The sequence below is a fragment of the Buteo buteo genome, chromosome 4, assembly GCF_964188355.1.
Source record: "Buteo buteo chromosome 4, bButBut1.hap1.1, whole genome shotgun sequence".
Classification (NCBI taxonomy): Eukaryota; Metazoa; Chordata; class Aves; order Accipitriformes; family Accipitridae; genus Buteo; species Buteo buteo.
The window spans coordinates 62,819,438-62,839,832 of record NC_134174.1 but is presented as its reverse complement, the minus strand read 5'-3'; the positions used below and the strand labels follow the sequence as shown (position 1 = coordinate 62,839,832).

General features: G+C 36.5%; 1 protein-coding gene across 3 annotated transcripts; it reads left to right on the top strand.

Moving 5' to 3' along the window:
• The first annotated feature begins 823 nt into the window (after positions 1-823).
• On the top strand, positions 824-19,663 carry FAM204A (family with sequence similarity 204 member A). 3 transcript variants are annotated; one of them, XR_012650178.1, is made up of 9 exons: positions 824-877; positions 1,500-1,845; positions 2,849-2,939; positions 3,483-3,516; positions 3,993-4,092; positions 5,870-5,959; positions 15,520-15,638; positions 16,939-17,045; positions 17,407-17,434. XR_012650178.1 is itself a non-coding variant. In XM_075026481.1 (8 exons), exons 2-8 carry the CDS (start codon positions 1,594-1,596, stop codon positions 17,456-17,458), a joined length of 726 nt encoding a protein of 241 aa, XP_074882582.1. In that variant the 5' UTR covers positions 824-877; positions 1,500-1,593; the 3' UTR covers positions 17,459-19,663. The 3 variants fall into 3 exon arrangements, 2 of the variants coding, with proteins under 2 accessions (XP_074882582.1, XP_074882583.1); XM_075026481.1 differs by lacking the exon at positions 15,520-15,638 and having other exon boundaries at positions 17,407-19,663; XM_075026482.1 differs by lacking the exons at positions 824-877; positions 15,520-15,638 and adding an exon at positions 896-918 and having other exon boundaries at positions 17,407-19,663.
• Positions 19,664-20,395: the final 732 nt, after the last annotated feature.

Sequence of the window (20,395 nt, the reverse complement as noted above, 5' to 3'; positions counted from 1 at the left end):
TGGGGGGGGACACAGCCGGGACAGCTGACCCCCACTGACCAAAGGGATATTCCAGACCATATGATGTCATGCTCTGCATATAAAGCTGGGGTAAGAAGAAGGAAGGGGGGAACATTCGGAGTGATGGCGTTTGTCTTCCCAAGTAATGGTTACGCGTGATGGATCCCTGCTGTCCTGGAGATGGCTGAACACCTGCCTGCCCATGGGAAGTGGGGAATCAATTCCTTGTTTTGCTTTGCTTGCTTGTGCACAGCTTTTGCTTTCCCTATTAAACTGTCTTTATCTCAACCTGTGAGTTTTCTCACTTTTACCCTTGTGATTCTCTCCTCCATCCCACCAGAGGGGAGTGAGTGAGCGGCTGTGGGGGGCTTAGTTGCCATCCGGTGTTTAAACACAACATCCCAGCACTAACACTTAGGTATTGTATAAATTACAAGATTTAATTTTGGAATAGGCGCCGCAGTCCTTTATATGGCAATGAGGATCGCCGTAAAACTTGTCACCTGCCTTCCTTCCAGAGCACCGCTGTCAACTCTGACAAAGCCACCTCCCTCGCCGCCACACACTCCTGGAGCCCTCCTGGGTGCGAGGAAGCTTCTCTGTCCCCCTCTCCCAGGGCGGCCTCACAGCGAGGAGGTGTCCCGTGCCCCCCCAGACCCCGAGAAGGCAGCACCTCATCCCCCGGGGCCGGCTCCTTCCCCCCGCCGCCCCACCACAGGCCGCCCCGGCCCGCCCCGCCGCCAGCCCCTCGGCCCTGCCTCGTTGTCGCGGAGACCAGAGAGGCCGGGCCTGAGGCAGCAAAGCGCCCGTTGATTGGCTGCGGGGCAGAGTCCAATCGGCGGGCGGGGTGTTCCGGCGGTGACAAGATGGCGGCCAGGTAAACAGGGCCGAGAGGGGAATCGCGGCGCCGGGGCTGTGGTGAGGGGAGGCGGGGGGTTACGCGGGCAGGTCGGGCAGCGCCGTCGGGCTTGCGGGGGGCTGGAGGTGCCGCCTGCCTTCCCCCGCCCTGGAAGGCCGGGAGCGGCGTTGCTCTTCGCGTCGCTTCGTCCGGAGCGGGCTGCCCTCGCTTCTCCGGCCTACCGCCTTCCCCGGGCGGGCTCTTCTCTCCCTCTCCCCCCCCCTTCACCCTTTCCCCGGGGGCCGGCGGAGCTCGCCTGTAGCCGGCCTTGCCCTGGAGGCGGCGAGGGGAGGCGATGGCGTGGAAAGGTTGGACGCGCTCTCCCGGGGGTGGGAAACGGACGGACAGGAGGCGTTTGCTGCGGTATCGCCCTTCAACTGAAAGCAGCTATAAACAAATGCCGAGTGGCAAAACTTTAAAGAGCAAGGAAGGGGAATTAAAAAAAAAAAAGCTAATAGCTTCAACCTGTGTACTTAAATTCTCTTTTTCTCTCTGAGATTGTAAGTATTAGAAGCTTTGTAATGTGATAGTTACTTTTCTCAAGACAAACTAAAATATTTCTGATCATGTGTTTTGCTGTTTCTGTTTCTCTCTTCTGCAGGCTGTTTATGTTTTTATCTCGGAATGGGTGAGCTCACATAACTCTAGCGTCTTTGCAGTGACTTGGAGTGGCTTGGACTTATTTAAACTGGAAGATGTGGAGTGGACTGTTACCTCCAGGACTGAATGAAAGCGATGCTGACTTAAGTTCTGATGATGGAGATGAGTCGAGTAGTTCCTTTTCAAAGGAAGATGCAAAAGGAGGTATTGAAAGGGCTCAGCTTTCTGAATTCCAAGAGAATGGACCTGAAAGTAATGCCATCGGTGAACCCATTGTGATATCAGTGGCAGATGGAGAAAACGAATCTCAGACGTGCCCTTCTGGAATTTCTTTAAATATGTGGAATGTGGGTATTGTTAAAGGTCTGCAAATGTCCAGGGCATAATGCAAGATACTCTAAAAGTTGAATGGCTGATTTTTAAATTAAAATAACTCAATGTTGAATATTTGATATACAAATCTGAAATGCAATAAAATATGATCAAAGTACAGTCATCGTAATATACCTTATATTGTTTCAAGTAGGGTGGATGGGAATTTAGATAGGAAGTGAATATAGTTTTTTTTTTTTTTTTTTTTTTTTCCCCTAGTGCAGTGGTGATTGAAAGAACAGCAAGGAGATGTTTGGCTAACTGTACAGTTGCCTAAAGACTTGCATTTTCAGTAGCATATGGGCTCAGATCTTCTTTGTAACTGCTTTCTGCAGCTAAGAAACTGTAACTGTTTTTGTAACCGCTTATACAGTGAAGTGTATCAGCCACTGTACTGGTGCTGCATATCTGTGAAGTAGAGGTGTACCCTTCTGCCTTCTATAGGGTTTAGTTGCAGGCATTCAGACTCATAGTTGCTTATAACCTCTTGATTTTCCTGTTGCATGTAAACCCTGGAAAAAAACCCCAATCTGTGTTTTAGGCTTTTGAGTCAAAATAAGAATTGGCAGAAACCATTGATCCATGTAGGCAGCCTGCTGTGCAAGGACTGTGCTATCAGTAATACTTGGACTACAAACTGCCAGCTAGGCAACAACAATACATTGAATAGCTCAGGAGTGCCCAGCCAGCATAAGTGTATTCAGTGTTATGTCCCATGAGAAGACCATTGGGTTTGAATAGTTCTGGGATTTAGGGAGGGCAGAAAGTCAGAGAGAGGTGATGAAAGATTAGATTTAATTCCAGTTTGACACCATCAAAGTTGGATGTTCTCAATGCATAAATTTTAATGTAATAGATATAACAAGGTACTGTGGATAAATAAGATTTTGGCACAACATTTCTCAGCACATTATGTAATTTTCTTTAAAATGGGGAAAAAAATTAAAAATACTGATTTGCTTTTTCTTAATCTTGTAGAAATTTGTGGAGCTTCAGAAGAAAAACCGTGAAATGAAGACCCAAGCAAATCAGGGAAACAAAAGCCGAAAAAGAAAGCGCCATAGAAAAGGTGTTTTATATAATTACAGAATTTATTTTCTCAAAAATGTATTAGTATCAAATACATTGGAAGTGCTGGTTGGTGAGAGGTTTTTTGTTGTTTTTTTTTGTGTTTGGTTTTGGTTTTTTTACCAAGAATTGAATGCCTGAGTAAATATACTCTAGCCATTATCTAGGATTTTATTTTTCCAGTTGTATACATCACTTGTAGGACTAGGTTGTAAATTGCTGCTTCAAGTAATACATTTGTCCGCTTTTTAAAAAGGAGGTAGAACTTGCTCAATACTGTTTTATAATGGCTAAGTGTATTTCAGTAATTCTCTAAAACATAGTTTTGTGTATTCTGGTTAGAATTTCTTCAAAGATATTGTAGGAGCTTCTTCGTATGAAAAGTCTTACAGCTGAGCGGTTTAAATCCACGTGATCATTGGCTAAAAATCCTAGTGTGTCAATCTTTCAAGGGAAATGTGACCAATTAGAGTTCTGTTAACTTCACTGGATGCTGTAGGGTATTACTGTGTAATGTTGGATTTTATTTTCTTTTTTCCCCTAGAAAAACAGAAAAAGAACGATGAAGTGACTAAGAGGTATAATCAGGTCAATGTGATTATCTGAGGTCTGTTTTTAATATGAGGCAAAACCTGTAAAAAGCTTGACTGCATGCATGGCTAAAGCCTAGCTTTGAACATCATGTAAAATATCTGCTGAAGTTGTTCAGTGTCTCTGTCGGAGAGGCTGAATTTGATTCCAGTGATTGCTTGATGGAGTTTATTGCTTGATTTTAAAAATATCACAATGTATTATTTAATGTAACTTAAAATGGACTTAATGTTACTCCTAATGATGTTTTGCATGGAATTGCGTACAAGCTTGCTTTCAAGATTGTGGCATTATGCTTACAGAGGGGAAGGAATAACTAATTTCACTTCCATTAAAAACTGTGAATGGCTGAAAAGACCATGTCTGCCAAATGGAAGCATTTCTTTTGGTGTTGAAAAGAATATTACAAGTTGTGGAAAGGGAACTGGTTATATTAATAACTTTTTGTTGTTGTTTGTTGTAGTCAACAGTTGGCAAATGAAGACAAATGGAAAGAACTTACACAATACTTTGGAATCAATGATAGATTTGAATCACCTGTGGATAGCAAGGCTCCACAAAAGGTGACTGTTGATACAAAACAATGTCAGCTTCTACTTGGCAGTAAAAGACCTCAGCCTTAACTGAGATAGGAATAAAACTGAGACTATTTGAAAGTGAGTAAATGATCAAGTCACTCTGAGGAAGGATAATTTTGTGCACATTTTTAATTCATTTCCTTTTAGATACCACGTGAATCATACTCGGATTGAAAGGTCTATGTGCTTTCTTTCGAGACAGTGTCCATGCTTGTTTCCTGTCTGGTTTTTGGTTTCTGTTATCATGAGACAGAAGACCTCATATGCATTGTTTGACTTTTTTTTTTCCCTTTTGTTTTTTTTAGTCATGTTTTAACTTCAAACTGTGTCAAGTAAACCCTTTAGTTGACACCAGTGGCTATAGGAATTAGAGGACCAAACCTGTCATACAGTTTTACTGGACTTATAACACATTCTGTTCATAAATATTATTGTGTGACCAGTCATATTTGAAATAACTGGTACAACATGATGGACAAGTTAAGAAACTCATTATATTGTGAGTTCCTCGTAGCACTGTTTGTCCTGTACTTTTCCTGGTAAAGGCCTGTATAAGTTCTATGACATCAAATGATCTATTAGCTGCCTTTATGGTAAATTTTGTATTTTTCATTTACTTGAAGTAAGTTTCTGCATGCAAATCATGAGACATTGTCACTTCTGAGTTCTTACTTTTGGTGGGTATTTAGTTGTCATTAAATTGCTCAGGATAGATCTGGAATGAGGTCTAAAGTGTTAAAATGCAGATGCTTTCCACAAGTTCAGAGAGTTTATCAGTAGGGGAACTTATGTCTCATTAATTTCAGAAGAGACATGTAACAATTTGCTATCACTGCAACTTCAGCTATGCACTTCTTTTTTTTCTTTTTTTTTCCCAACTTCCACCTGAATAATTCAAGTGCAGTATTTGCAGATCACTGTTTCTCAAGAATTCCGTTTCCTTTTTTGCTTTTATCTTTTAAAAAAGTGTATGTTATGAAACTGTCAAATGGGTTTTCTTTAGCATCACTAATATTTAAAAGCAGTGAGGCTGTAAATTGTCTTTCGTTATGAGAGTGATTTTTGTGTGAAATTCTGAAGTCAGTGCCTACTGCTGTGCTACCTTTCTGTATTCCTTCAGAAGTTTCCAACTATAATTTCCAGTAAACATTTACTTTTTATGGTTACATTATTTGTAAATGTTGTCATTAAACAAGTTATGTTACATTGATCATGAAGGTTATTTTTTTACTTTCAGAGGTTAAATTCTGAAGCTTTTTCATTGTTTTCCATAGGACTGCTAGAATTTTTAATTTATTAGCATAGTGGAGTGGCACTATGCCAGAACTCAGTTTTTGGATAAAGATAAGATCTTAGAACTGTAACGATACAGTAGTAATTGCCATTCTTCATGTTACCTGACACATATATTTCACATTTTGTTTAGAAAGCTCCAGGGATGGAAGAGATAAGCCAGATCTTCAGATGAAATTTTATTGTGACAGGCATAAACTAGTCCGTGTAATTTTTTTAACCTACAGTATTATCCTGCATGTAAGGTGGAACTAATGCAATGATTTGTGCTCAGACAGCCTTTCAGTGAATTCTTAATTATACTGTCCATTACAATACATAGACAAAGTGATTTGTGTTACATAGAAATTACAGGTTTATGCAGTGTCTTGAAGAATTTTATGAAAGAAGTATTTTTAGAAAGGAGATGCTCCCTTTAAACGTGTTATTTCTTTATTTGTCCTAAAAATATTTGCTTTTCTTTTTCTAGTCTGGCCTTGAACTTAGCATAGAGAAGTCTGTGGCTGAAGGTGACATTGATAAGGCTGAGGAGCTGAGTGATAGATTAGCCATTCGTGAGGTAAGTGCGCTGTTAACAAAAGCTCTGAGGAAGCATTTAGTTTTGTACACCTGTACAAAAAGTGTCATAACTAAAATAGCATTGAGGATTGTTTGGGGTATCTTTCCTGTTTCCTAAGCAGATTTCTGTCAGTACTTGAAGGATTTTGCTGCTGATCTAGTAATGCTTGGACAGCTGTAGCTGTGTATAAGAATTGAAAATAGAACCGTGAATGATCTCAAGTAACTGTGCTTTAAAGCCTTCATGCCAACTCCACAAGTCAGAAGAGTTGGCAACTAGTCATCTATATTGAGCTTTTGGTTGTTCTGTATGTTGCAAGCCAAGAAAACAGGAGTAGGATGTTCCCTTCCAGTGAGTTCCCTGTGCCTCAGATTTTTCTTTGCGTTCCCTCCCCAATAAGCTTGGGAGGCCTGAAGAAAGGTAGGGATTTAGCAAGTTTAGAGCAAGACATGCCCGTATAAGGACAGATAACACTCAAACTTGTGTGTCAGTGCTTTCTTCCTGCGTATTCATGTGGTTGGGAGTTGATGGCTGGAAGAATTCTGAAGAAGAGTGAGAGTAGGTAGATGTCAGACATACTGCTGTAGCCTTAGAATGATGTTTATAGAATGAACAGATTTTTTTTCTTCCTTTTCATCATTTTTAGTATATAAATGCATATCTCAAACCAAAAAAATCTAGGTGAGAGAAACTCCATTTTTTCAAGATGTTGTCTTGTTAGTTGGTTTGTCTGGGTAATTTTATGAAGGCTATGCTGCTCTTTCCTACAAAAAGTGGACCCTTTAAATTTGTATGTAGTGCTGAATGAATACTTAAACTGGTGAGGAATCTACCAGACACCTCTGGTAATTGCAATTTCATATAAAAAATAGTTAAATTGGTGCACATATGGTAGATGGTAGCAGCTGAAGTACATAATTCAAGTCCATGAAGGCTGTTGTGCCCACTGCTATTTGTGTGCAGGGGAGAAAATGCAAAGAAAGAAAATTAGGTTAAAAAGATAGTTGGAATAGTTTTGAAGCCAGGTCAGAAAAAAATAACTAAGTACTATTTGAGGTGAGTGGAGTAGCTATAATTTTTAAGAAGTCTGATTTATATAATTTAAATTACAAATATTCTAAATTTATATTGGAAATTAATTATATATTTTTTGCTTTCATTCTTCTATCTTGCATACTCTTCTGTCTTCATGGAGTTAATGGGAATTTTCTGTCCGCTGTATGTACTAGCAAAATTCAGAGGTATTAGAAAAGCATTAAAGACAGATTCTGAATGCTTCTCATTCTCATACAAATATTTAAAATGTTTCCTAAGTACAGGGTTTCAATCTAAGCTTTAATGTAAAATTATAGATTTAGATCTGTGTAATACAATATTGTGATGGCTTTAAAGACGGATGGCTTTTGAAATGGGAAATACAGTTCTTGAGGTTCTGTAAATAAGGTTAGGTAAAACCGCTCCTCAGTGCGTGTACTTATACAATTGTCAAACTCCTACATTTAGTCACTCAGGGCAGTTTCTAATGACTAGACTCTTATCTGCTTTTTTTACCAGTGATCACAAAACTTCAATCCACAAAGATAACAGCTATTGACAGTGATAGGAATGTGTCCTAATGTTCCCTTTAAGTCTGACCAGCTTCTCACTGTGATACTGTTATATTACCTTTCATGTCTACAACATGAAAAACACTTGCTGTTCTCCTTCACAAATGTCATTATCCCATCTGCTCTAAAGTGGTTAGAGTATCATAATCAATAAAACATACTGAGGTTCTAGTGCAAATTGTTTGACTATAAAAACAAATTAATGTAAGAAGTTTTAAGGTTTTGTAATATTTATGATAAACTGTTATCTGATTTCAGTAGCCATGGGATTGTACAACATCTAGCATATCCCAGGTGCTACAGCAATGTATTATTATTTGTGGAACATTAGCTCCAAATTGTTGACTTTCAAATATTAGCATGTTGTAATTCTGAAAACAAAATGCTTGAAACATTATTAGTATTCACAGCCTTGACTTGGTTTTGGTTAAGTGGGTTTATCTGAATAAATAGTATGTTGAAAGAAGGAAAACTCAAATGACTGGCTTGATCTCATGAGGAGTTCTGTCGAGGCAGAATCCATGTGAATTCACTGGGGTTCTCTATTGTTGTAAAGATGTGCTATATAACCCACTGCAAGATTCATTTTTCTTTGTGGTTTTAGGAAGCTGTATTTTTTTAATGGATCTTTTAAAATACTTCTTATTCTAAAGAAATCATTCTAACAGTGACTAATTCTGATTCAGTGAAGAACTTTAGAAAAGGATTTGATTATGGAAGAGGTTGATTAAAAACCTATTGTTTTGTATATAAGTACAATTAATAAAATACTGCTTTCATATTGTATGGTATTGACTCAATTGCTACTTTCCTTCTCTCTGCAATTTGAAGAAATGCCCCTTTTAAAACTCATTCTACATAATCCTTCTTAGAAGTGAGTTAATTTTTGAAGTATGTGGCTATTTGTATCCTTCTAACTTCCAAATGCAACACAACACTGTGAGGAAGTCGGGCATGGAACTATACTATGAGTGTATTGAAATACACCACTTCTGAAGTCTAGAGAAATAAGTCAATGAATTACTGTTCTTTTATCTCAACTTCATCTTTTTATGTATAGTTTTCATTTTTCTTAAGCAGTGTTGCAGGGTTGGGGGGCAGGAAGTATATGAGAAACAGCTGCCTTCTGTTTGGGGTACAGCCCCCCTTGCAGCCATGTGAAGAATGTTCAGTGGGTAGGTGTTCTTTTTGAAATCAGGTGTATGGGGTTTTAATCGGCACCATTTTCTTTTGCAAGAAGCAGTGACTGGAACCTGCTGATAAAGCTTTTGCTTTGAGGCACAGATCCCAGAGTTCTTAAAGCCGTTTCCTGCCTTAATAAGTGAAACTAATTTTTGATGTATAACATTTATAAGCCTGTGAAACTGATAGGGCAGCTTCAGTATTTAGAAAAATGAAGCCAAAAATAAACAGATGATGAGAATAGGCAGTAAAAACATGTCCTAAAAAGCAAAGGAATGCCAAAATGATGCTGTCAATGTGCTACCGTTATGACACAGTGAGAAAAGGTTTATAAATCAGATTGCCTAAATCATCACTGATTTTAAAGGAATATGCATAATCTAGCAGCTGTGAGTGGATCACTGAAATTTACATCCTAAAAGCCTAAATGATACTGCTTCAAGGTTTTGGGTCTTTTGGTTTCCACGTGGTACTTGTTGCAGGTTCTTTAAGGCAAATGTTGTATTGCTGTAAAGGAGGCTTTGGGCAACATATTATTTGTTGCTTTCTTCTGCTTTGACAAATATGTACAAATGCTGATCTTAAAACTCCCTAATCCAGTAGCATTCGACATTTTAGACTGAGGGAAGTTAGAACTTGGATACCTTATGTATGAGGCTCTGTATTTATGAGTGTCTGCATATGTGGATTCATATGTAGCTTTTGAGACTAGCTAAAAATGTGTTACCCCCTTTTTTTTATTGGCAGTTGCATTTCTATTAAAAAAAATGAAGTGTACTTATGTGGTGATGATATTCAGTCTAATCTCTTGGCAAACCTCACTACAAAGTATTGCCCCTTGTCTCTTGTTGTCATCCTAGTTTGTGGACTAGAAAAGTGATTGTAGTGAGTTTGGGAGTTATCAGGGTAGCAGATCTCAAACTGGAGCATCCCTGGCCATCCCCACAGCATGTTCTCTTGTGGGGTGTTCTGCTTCACTAAGGGTTCTAGTGGTACTGAAATTCTTGATTGCATTATTTTATATATGAGTGAAATTCTTCCTAAAAGAATATGGGCATGTCTACATTATATTTTACAGAAAAATTTAGGCCATCAATAACTGCTTCTTTAGCTAGACTGCTTGTAGAACCCAGTCTAGATTGAGCATCTAAGTCCTCTGATGCAGTTACAGTATACAAGATCAGCCCTCCTTTGATATATGTGTTGAGCATCAACATAATGCAGGTGGGTCATACGGCTTAATCTTAATTCACTATGGATTCTTAAACACACTGTTGGACTGCATTATTTGATACATACAACATAGTATTATTAGTATTAAATAACTAGCAATTCATTGCAGTGTGCATGGTGTAATATGCACAGTTAAGGTTTATTATTGTAATCCAGTTGCCATCTTTGTTGTAACATTCTAGGGCTTTCAGCATTGGCAGAGTCCTTCATGTGTTAAAGTTCTGCTTTTCAAACGTAGGATGGCATACCTAAAGCTGTTGTTTGAACACTGCATTTAATGATGACTTGTTTAACTTGAGAGGTACCAGTAGAGGTGTTAATATTAATGTAGGACTTACCCCCAAAATTCTGAACATTTTAGAAGGAAAGTTGTTGAGAGAGTGAAGTTAATGTGGACACTTAGCTGGGCTGAGATAAAATGGTTTTCTTGGTGATGCTCTAGGATAGTCGAGATTTAATGGTAGCAGGTACTTGGATAAATAGCTGTGAACAGACACTTGGAATTACGTCAACTCTTCTAATGCTTTTGAAAAACCTTTTGGAATAGTATCTTGAAATGTACTTTGATTGTTCCTACTGTGTTTGTGGGAATCTGCCTAGATTTTTTTTTGAGGAATAAATGTTGATAAATTAAAGCACTGTGACTGTGCATAGTTGGAGGTGTTTGTCCTTATGAGTAAGGATGGTATGTGGAGGTGTCTGGTAATTTCACTTTGCTGTAAATCAGTTTCAATTTAGAATGATGCTTGTAACAGTTCTTTTCCTAATTAAACCAAATAATTTTAAAAAATTTCCCCCACCACCCCTAATATATAAACCTGAAAATATTTTCCATACTTTTTTTCGTCTAGAGAAAGAACTTTTCGTAGTGCTGTTGTACTCAAATCATTGTGTGGTGTCTCAAGAAGCAGAATACAGATTTCTTGTGGCTCTAGTATTCTGAGAACTAATCTGGCTAAACCTCAAACTCTGTGTTTGCTTGCAGTTTTTGTGTTAACTGCCTGGTAGGTAGGTGCCACGTTGTCTAAGAGCGCATTAGCCTGAGGACTTGAACACAATAAAATAATCTTGACCATATTAGACTTAGCTGTCAAAAGGAACTTTTAAAATATTTTGTAATTTAGTGTGCTAAATTACTGGAGTAGTTGTCAGTCTCTAAATAGGCTTTTTGACAGCATTGTTCCCAAGTCCTTAGCTTAGTGGCTTCTGGCATTTTGGTGAAAGATTTTTAAAAAGCTGCAGTTTATAGGGAAACTATGGTATTGTAATCATGCTTAAATGAAAGATCTACATCATAATTGACGCAATTAATTGGCTAGTCACTGGGATATCATTCTTGTGTCACAGCAAGATCAGTCCTGCTGTTGTCATCAAAATTTGTTGCATCAGTTTTGACCATTTTCTCATGATCAAATTAGTATCTGTTGTCTGTAAGTAACTTCTAGCCATATAATTTAGAATGGGAAGTACAGGAGCAAAGTTGTATGCCATAATCATTGAGAACCATTCTGGAAGCTGCTTTCCATTTGAAAATTTGGGTAGGGTATGATTGATCATGAGGTCACACACACACATATTACTGATGGACAAGTAATAGTGCTTGATGCTCTTCTATTGGTAAAATAAAATTTCTAAATTCTGTGCAGTGTTCACAATTTATCATAGTGCTTTTACGTACCTGAAGAGATTGATGCAATTTTATATGGAATGTAACCAAGCACCAATTAACTTGGAAGTCTTGCCTGTTGAAGGACTCAGGGGGAGCGGAAAAAAAAAAAAGAATTTCTTTTTTATTTTTGAAGGATTTTCTTTCTAACACTTAGCAGAGGTGCTTCCAAATATCTCTCTTCGCTGAGGTTGTTTTCTTTTAACCTTTGGAACATGGCAGGGTTATCACCTAGAATTACATTCTTATGCTCCCTTAATTATGTATATCTTTTCTTTAACAAACCTTAAAAAAAGATTTCAGATGTTACAAGTCTAATTAAAGAGACAGACAAAGCACAGTTTATACTGTAGATTTTTTCTGCAGTTCAATTAATCAGCATGTTTTCTCTTTTAATTAAAACCATTTTAGTAAATTAAAGCCCACAGCAAAACACATATATAATTTGTTTGTAATTAGCTCTTAATTGGTGGTAGTTGAAGCTTAGCACCCTTGGTTTCTTTCTTCATGATTGCCATTTTATTAGCAGCCAGTCATTAATTAATCTTTTTTTCTAATTAGCTTATAAAACTGTTGATGGCACATTATTGTAAATGTGATTTTAAGTTCAAAGCTTGTTAATAAGCTTTCTTACTTAGAAGAACAGAGATAAAGAAATTGCTGAAAACAGTACTACAGTTCTTTTTTTAAAACTGCCTTTCTTATAAGGGGGCTGTGTAAAGCATCTAACAGCTTATAGTTAATTTTTTAATGCTGTGTTTTCTCATGAATGGAAGAAGTTACTTGCATTTAAATGTTTAAATCTAGCAAAGAGCTTAATATTAGAACAGTTTTCTGTCCTTGCTCCACTACTGTGTCATCCAAATATAATTTGATGTTGTAATACACAGCATAAAAATACAACAAAGGTATTACAAAGTATTTTACAGTGGAAGTTGAGCACATCATTGAAAGGGGACAATTTTCACTGCAAAATCCACTCGGTATTCTTGTTTGCTTTATATATTTTATATACGTCAGCAATGGATAACATTCCATAACATAAAAGGAGAAAATCATTGCTAAAGGCAAGCCTGAAATAACTAGATTCATATTTGATGAGAAACTGTAACACTGTATTAAAAGGCTGTTTGGCTTCTCTGGTATGATCATAGGATATTTCAGGACCTGTTTGAATATAGATGTTTTGTTAGAGCTTCTGTAGGTTTAGCATCTTGTATGTCATACCTAAATATTTCTGGGGCAGTTCTTGAAACTGTTTTCTCATGACTTGCATCATTCAGTGTTTACATTGCACGGTCCTATCTTAATGAAGTCTTTGTTTTATGATATTTAATGTTAAATGTCCTGTTTTTCAAGGAAGTTTTCTGGAAGTTACAGTAGATTCTGTTGCAACTTAATAAAAATGTTTACTCTTCTGCCTGAACTTTACATACTATTTCAACTTCAGCCATTTCTTTGCTTGTTTTAAAAGTGTTTTATGATGCTGTGCAAGAAACACTAGAAAGGGATAGCTGACAAGGAAAAAATTAAAAATTGGATAAAAAGTAAATGAATAATGTCATATTACTAAAAAGATGAGAGGCTAATTTGTGCCGACTTTTTGCTAATTTTGTTCAAGCCTCAAAATGAGGAGCTGTCACCCGTTCTGTGTAGCACTGATGACAGTGCCAATGATCCATGAAATAAGCTGCCGCTGGCTTTGTTCTGATAAGAATGAACAAATCTGCACAATGTACGGCTCCCAGAATCTCATTTTCATACTTGCATGCAGGCTAAAAGAAATAAGCTGTTTGCAGGCTTGATTAATCAGACATTTGAGGGTTTTTTGTCTCTTTGATCTCTTTCGTCTCCTAGGTAACTTGCTTGACATTAATGTTGAGCTTGAGTAAAGACAATCAGGAATTGTAGACCAAACTGATATAAAAATTAAAGACCTTAACACTTTAAGTACTCCAGTAATGGTTCCGCTTTACTTCAGAAAACATCTGTTTTCATTTAATTAAAGAACAAAAGAGAATGGCATAAATATTTTTCATAGAGACCTGTTATTCCATAAAAAGTTAAAGTATGATAATTGGTATTTTTAAATAAATGCCTTGAAACTGTTCAAAAAGAAGCAAAGCTTCAGAAATTTGTTACAAGGTAACAATTTCAGATGAGTAGAAAATTTATGAAAAATAGCGGATAAGGAATTTTCATTTATGCTATGTTAAACATCTAGAGTAAGATATTTTGACATGATTATTGGTCAACTTCAAAATGGAAAGATCTTCGCCCTGTAGAAACTAAGTTGTTTTTTAAGTTTGTCTTAAAAATATATATATATTTTGTTACAAGGATGAACCATTATGTCAGCTTTACTACCCAATATGATTTACACACTTTAAACCTGTAAAATTGAAAGGAATTTAAAAAAAAAATGTCGCAGTGCGTTTGCTTGAGGTTATGCAGACGCTTTTACAAATCTTCCAAGTGGCTGTAAAGATGAATGCCTCAAGGGTCTAGCCAGGGCCCTGCTTTTCCAACCAGCTAAAGCCCTTATCTTAAATCCAAGCAAAGTACCATTAATCTTTTTGAAAGACCTTTTATGGCTTTTAATATATCCCAAATTAGAACATTTTACACCCTTGGTTCCTGAAATATGGTGATAAAAAGCCTTTAGAGCTTAATTTTCCTTACTGCGTGCTCTGACCAATTTGCAGTTCTTTGTGATAATGTTTAGACACCTTAATTAAAATGCAGCAAAATATTGGATGTTCTATATGGAAAATGCTGATACTTTGACTACACAAGAAATTGTTGTATATATTTTTATTCATGCTTTCTTACTTCTTTTAAGATTGTATTTTATTGAGTTATCTGATGACCTGAAATGTTGTGGATTTTTTTGGGGGTGGGTTTTTTTAATGTAAAACCCATCGACCAAGCTTTTATGGATTTCTTTGAGCGGGGGGGAGTGAAGATTTATGTGTAAGGTGTGGGTGGGAGCAGAAGATGTTTAATCTGACTAAAATGTTTGTGTGTGTTTATATGTGACATATTTGTTTTTATTGAAAATTTGACAATGTAGCCTAGAAATGATAACATTAGTACTTCAAATTGTTTCTCTTTTTACTTCCACAAACACTACAGAGGATATTATCCCATTTTTGCCATACTTCTCAAAGATGGAAGAACTCGTTCTGAGAACTCATTCTGTCTTCCAAGAAATACAGATCAAAAGATCTTTCTGCAGCACTTGTGTAGACCTCACTTGTATATATTTGTATGTGTCTAAGTGTTCAGTAGGCCACTAGAATGTATTTTAAGGAGATGCTGTTATTCATCAGAAAGTAAGAGTTAATTTTCAAATATTTTAGGAGGTAAAATACAATTCAAAAATGAAGGCATGGTTCTGCTGATTGACTGACTTCAGCCATCAGATTGCTCTATTTTTTAAGCTAATAATTAAGCCCGTTTCAATTAAAAAGTAAACATTTTTTTTGCATATTGTAGGTGAGTTTTCTGAAGCATTTTTCTACTGCAAGTATATTAAAGTTAATAGCTGCCCTTAAATATTAAGTGACAATGCAAATAAGAGAATGTTATGTTCTAGTCTTTGACTTGAGATTTGGCAGTTCAGATGTTGGCACTGAATTACTGATTATATAAAATGTTAATGCTTGGGAAAAATGATGTAGCTAGTAATATAAAAGTTTTGAAATGTCTGGTCACTTGAATTATTTTGTGCATCAAGATGATTCCATCAGTGCATATTTATGACCTTATAACATGTGCAAATAGTAGATGAAAACTTGTTTAGCGTTATTTATTTTGCACATTTTCCTTTTAAAATACTATGCTTACCTCTCAACTGTTTGTGTTGCCAGTGTTGGAGCCTCAAACAAAGCACAAACTGATGTTCTTACTGCCTGCATGCATGTAGACTCTCAAAGCCTTCTGCAGAAAGGCTACTTTCTTGAATCTTGAACCCTGAAAGGACTGTAAGGTAGAATGGCTTGTTTTGTTTTGCTTTGCTTTGCTAACAAATCATCAGGGTATCAACCTACCTACAGGGCATGCGTTTGATGGGAGTGTTGTAGAAGATGTCAGTGCATTTACACCTGAAGATGCGTTCTTGAGTTCTGTCTCATCTTATCTGGATAAAACATCTCTCAGAGTAAATAAGAATTGCCTGTATAGATGCTGCAGATCATTGAAGTGTGTTACCATTAATAATGGAACTCTAACCAAAGTGTTAAGTAGTGTTCTTTTCACTTGGGTCTCCCATGATGTTTTGGGGAGACTTAGAATATCGAGTCAGAAACCTGTTAGCTAACTTCAGTAGGTTTTGGAATGCGTAGGAAAAAAACCTGTTTGTCCACATCAGTTTGTAGTAGTTTTGGCTAAATGAATTGCTTGTTTGTCTTGGAGAAAAGCGTTGACTTTTGAGACCAAGTTCTTCCATATTTCATAATTTAGTTGCAGATAATGTCAAGTCATGACAGCAATCACAAAATGTAACTACAGTGAACAAGTTATGAATGTTGATTAAGGAAAATAATCTGGTCATAGTTCATAATACCTTCTTCTATCCTTTTTGCTTTATTCTTTCCCCCCCCCCCCTTGACATTCACTAAAGTGAACTTAATTCTCACAGTGTAAGTTTATGGAAGTAAAGTAGTATTCACCTACAGCCTATTACGACCTTATTTGAAAAGCATGCATATTATCACACTAATAATCTAAAAGCTAGTAATGTGAAGACTAAATGCCAGATGGACTCTAAGGACACTGCTTCATTTACTTTCTGGACAGACTGATTAAAACATGGGTACTGGTACTACTGGAAAGTGTGTGGTAGTAGCAGTTCTTCCTGTATAAAACTGTCTTTTTGGGTGGCTTTCATATTGGTAAGACCTGATACTATTGTGTTAGCACAGCTGAGGTCACAGACTGGTTTTAGTAACGGAGACTGCATGTGTGTCTGTATGTATGTCTATATATTTATTTAAAAACCAACCAAACAAAAGGATCTAGTGGGCTACTGCCCTTTGCTTTTATTCTTGAAAACGAAGGATTTGGTGAAAAGGATTGCTTGCCCCAGGACCCCACTCCTTTGTGTTTCTCTCGAGAGACATTCTTGCTTGTCCGATCTAATAGTACAGCGTCAGCCTAATATTTGAAAGATACTGTAATATCTATTGACTTTTGAGAAACAATATCAGGCCAAGTAATTTGTGAGGCTTAAATTTCATATGAGCCATTTGCATCTATTCAGTTTTCCTTTGTTCCTTTTTATGTCTTAGCTTGGTGTGAAAATTGCCAAAGCTGCTGCTTGCCGCAACTTTGTAAAAGCCAAGCAAGACGCAGAGGCTGCCCAAGAAGCTCGAAAGAAAAAGAAGCTTGCTTGGGGGTAAGTCATTTGAGTATGGAATTAAACATTTGTGGTCTCATTGGCAGTAAGTGTATACAGTACAATCATGGTTAAATGTTTTCTTATTTGAAATCGGCTTGTGCTAATCTTATTTGTTTAGTTTAACCTTGTTGGGTTTTGGGGTTTTTTTGTGGTTTTTTTTTTTTAGCAGTGTATCAGACTTAAGTACAGAGACTTTACCAGAATTAATGTATTGGTTATATGGCTACATATGCCTTCATGTCTTTATTACAGTATTAAAAATACGTTTTTATTTTTGTTGTTATTAAGAATAGTATGGTTGAACACCTGAAACACATATGCTTATGATTCCTAATGTGGTTTTTGTGCTGTATTTCAGATTTGAAGCCAAGAAAAGATGGGAAACAAAAAGCAACATGGGATACATGTAATCCACCCTGTTTTCCTCAGAAGTCAAATGCCTGTTGTTACCTGAAGAATCTTTATGGGTGACTTCTTAAATCTAAACACAAAAAAAAACCCCAAAACAAAACCCAACACATGAAATTCCTTGTTTTCTTCTTAATGCTGTTAGACTGCAGTATCTTGGTGTGGTGCTCTCCTACAGTGTAGCAAAAATACTATCTAAATATCAATACTATGTTAAATATAGTATTTTTCTCCAAAAGATGAAAATCTAAGATAATGCATTGCAGAATGCATTTGGAGTCTAGTAGAGAACTCTCTGAAGTTGGAATAAAATACTCAGTCCAAATGTGGTCTGTGCTGCACTGGAGTTAAAATGTGTGGGTGTAAGGAGAGGGTTAAGTTTTCCTGCTGAGGTTATACAGACTTAATGCAGTAAGTACTACTTTTCTGATTGCTTGAAAGTTTGGGGGGGCACTAAATAAAGCAAAGCAAAATCACTCTACCTGTTTAAAACTGTTATTATTTATGCATTTATGGGCTTAGTAAATATAAACAGAAAAAAAATGGCTGAAAGTCCATTCTCCCTCTCCTGGGAGGATCTGGTACTATTCATCATGTCCTGGTGCAACGTTCTTCAGAATATTTCAAATTCCCTGTTTCCTTTCCTTTCTAAGAACTCAGGTTTTAAAAGTCCCAGTTTCTTTGAACAGATAAGTATAGAAATATGTATCTTGAAAAATACTTGAAATATGTTATGTTGTGCAGTTAGCTGCACCCAAGAAACAAATGCAGATTTTACTACAAGTCAAATGTTCTACAGATCAATTAGGATTTGAATGTTTATGTTATAAGATTATAACACGAATTTATGATAATATTTCTTCAAAATTGTTCTCAGTGAAAAGTAAGGACACAATCAGAACTAATAACTTTTCTCCCTGAAGCTCTTGCATATATGTTTAGTCACCACAATGCCTGAATTGGTAATGTAAATGTCAGTTATTGTTAACCAAGATTAATATGTTTCAGGCCAAAGGTATGGTATTAGCGTAATGGTGATTTACTATGTAAGTACTTGAGGCTAAAACAACTTGCCAACAAATAGCAATTTGAAGTTTTATGGCACCAATTCGAAGAGTTTAGGTTTGCAGTCCAACTAGTGCATTTTTGTTCATTAGCCCTCGGGATGTTTGATTCTTTTTCTTTCTTAGCAGAACATCGTATTTCTTTCACAAAGATGAGAGTTTGCAATATGGTAATCTTCAGTTGGCTGTAATTAGTTATGATGACAGAGTTGAATACAATTGCCAGGATTGTAAATTGGGGGCTAAACAGGTTTCTGCAGTATAACATCATAAATCTCACACTATGGTTTACAAACTACATTAGCTTTAGAAACTTTGTTGTGGGAGGAAGCAAGTGATAGCTCTTAGTAAAGTGATTATAAAGGTAAATTGCATGTTTACTTGCATAAACAAAGAGATTACACTATGAACCTTCATCAAGATTTTTCTCAGTTCCAAATGTTCCTGTCCAAAGCTTAGAGGTGCTCTGTCTGTACTTTCTGTTGTTATTTTTTTTAAGCAACTGGCAGATGAGTGTTAGATACAGTTGACCTTTCTACTTGTTACATACTGAAAAGCAGATGCTGATAATTTTGTCCTGAAAACACCAGGAGTATTCCATTAAACATTTAAAAGTAGCGTATATTAAATAAATGTTGTATGTTTTCTTATAATAGTTGTTCTTAATAGTAACATTATTTATTGGTCAAATAAAGGTCTTGATCTAATTGTAAGGATCAGTGCTGTTTGATATGAAAATGTGCTTTAAAAGAAATCCAAACCTTCAAAACCCAGCTATTTTCTGAGAACTTGCCATGTGATATTTGTCACAGCAGTGCATACCCAGCCACCTGTAGTATTTTTCTCTTAAAATAACCAATTAGTTTCATGTTAGGCCATTAATAATGTAACTGTTTAGGAAGTATGCAGAATATTTGCATTGGGTTACTTGGGTGATGAATTTAAAAATCACATACCAATTATTTTGATCTACCTAAAGTATTCGCTTAGAATATTAGTTAATTCCCAGAATTATACCATGTTAAAAAAAATGCTGATTACCAGGGAAAATACAAAAGCCTAATACAGCTTTATAGAGATCATCTAAATACATAATAAATAAATCCGTAACTGTACCTTTAATAAACATCCTTCTAAATTGCTGCTCTGATTCTAAGGTGTCTTGCATTTCTGATGTCTTTTTTTTGTAGTTTTGTTCTGTGCTGTGAATTTTGGCCAAACAAGTAAAACTGTGTTCCGAGATTTAACTTTTCCTGTTTTTTAACAGTTACGACAATCCAAATGCTTGTTTCAGTTAACTGAAACCTTTTTAATCAGCTTAAATATATAATCTCTTACAGTGAACTAAATTTGAGTTGTAACAATAATTCTTTTAGCAAATGAAAAGTTTGCACTATCTCCTCGTCTGACTGAAATTACATATCTAGAGAAATGTACTTAAATTATTAATTTCAGTACAGATCTGTTGTGAAGCCAAATATTTATTAGGAGCTCATTTGATGATATCTTGAGTTGGGCAACAATTAAAAGGCAGCCTTGCCTAAGCTCCTTCCTGCCCCTCAGAAGCCTTGAAAAACATAAATGCATGCATTAGTTTTGCCCCAATTTTTTCTCCATGTTAATTTAATATTTCTTCCAACTGTAGTCAAGGTACTCTCTCAGATATGCTGAGTAGTCTTAAGTCTTTTGAGGAAAAATCTCATAGCTTCTTCCCAAGTGCAGTTCTCTGGAGTAAATGGAAAAACTAACTTTGAAAAGGCAATGTCCTCTCACAATTATCCGTTGTCCTTTGAACAAGGGTTGTACCTTGAGCTACGTGGCCTGATCAAGGCTAGCTCTGTTACATGCCAGACTTTGCCAGTAAGGCCTGTTAAT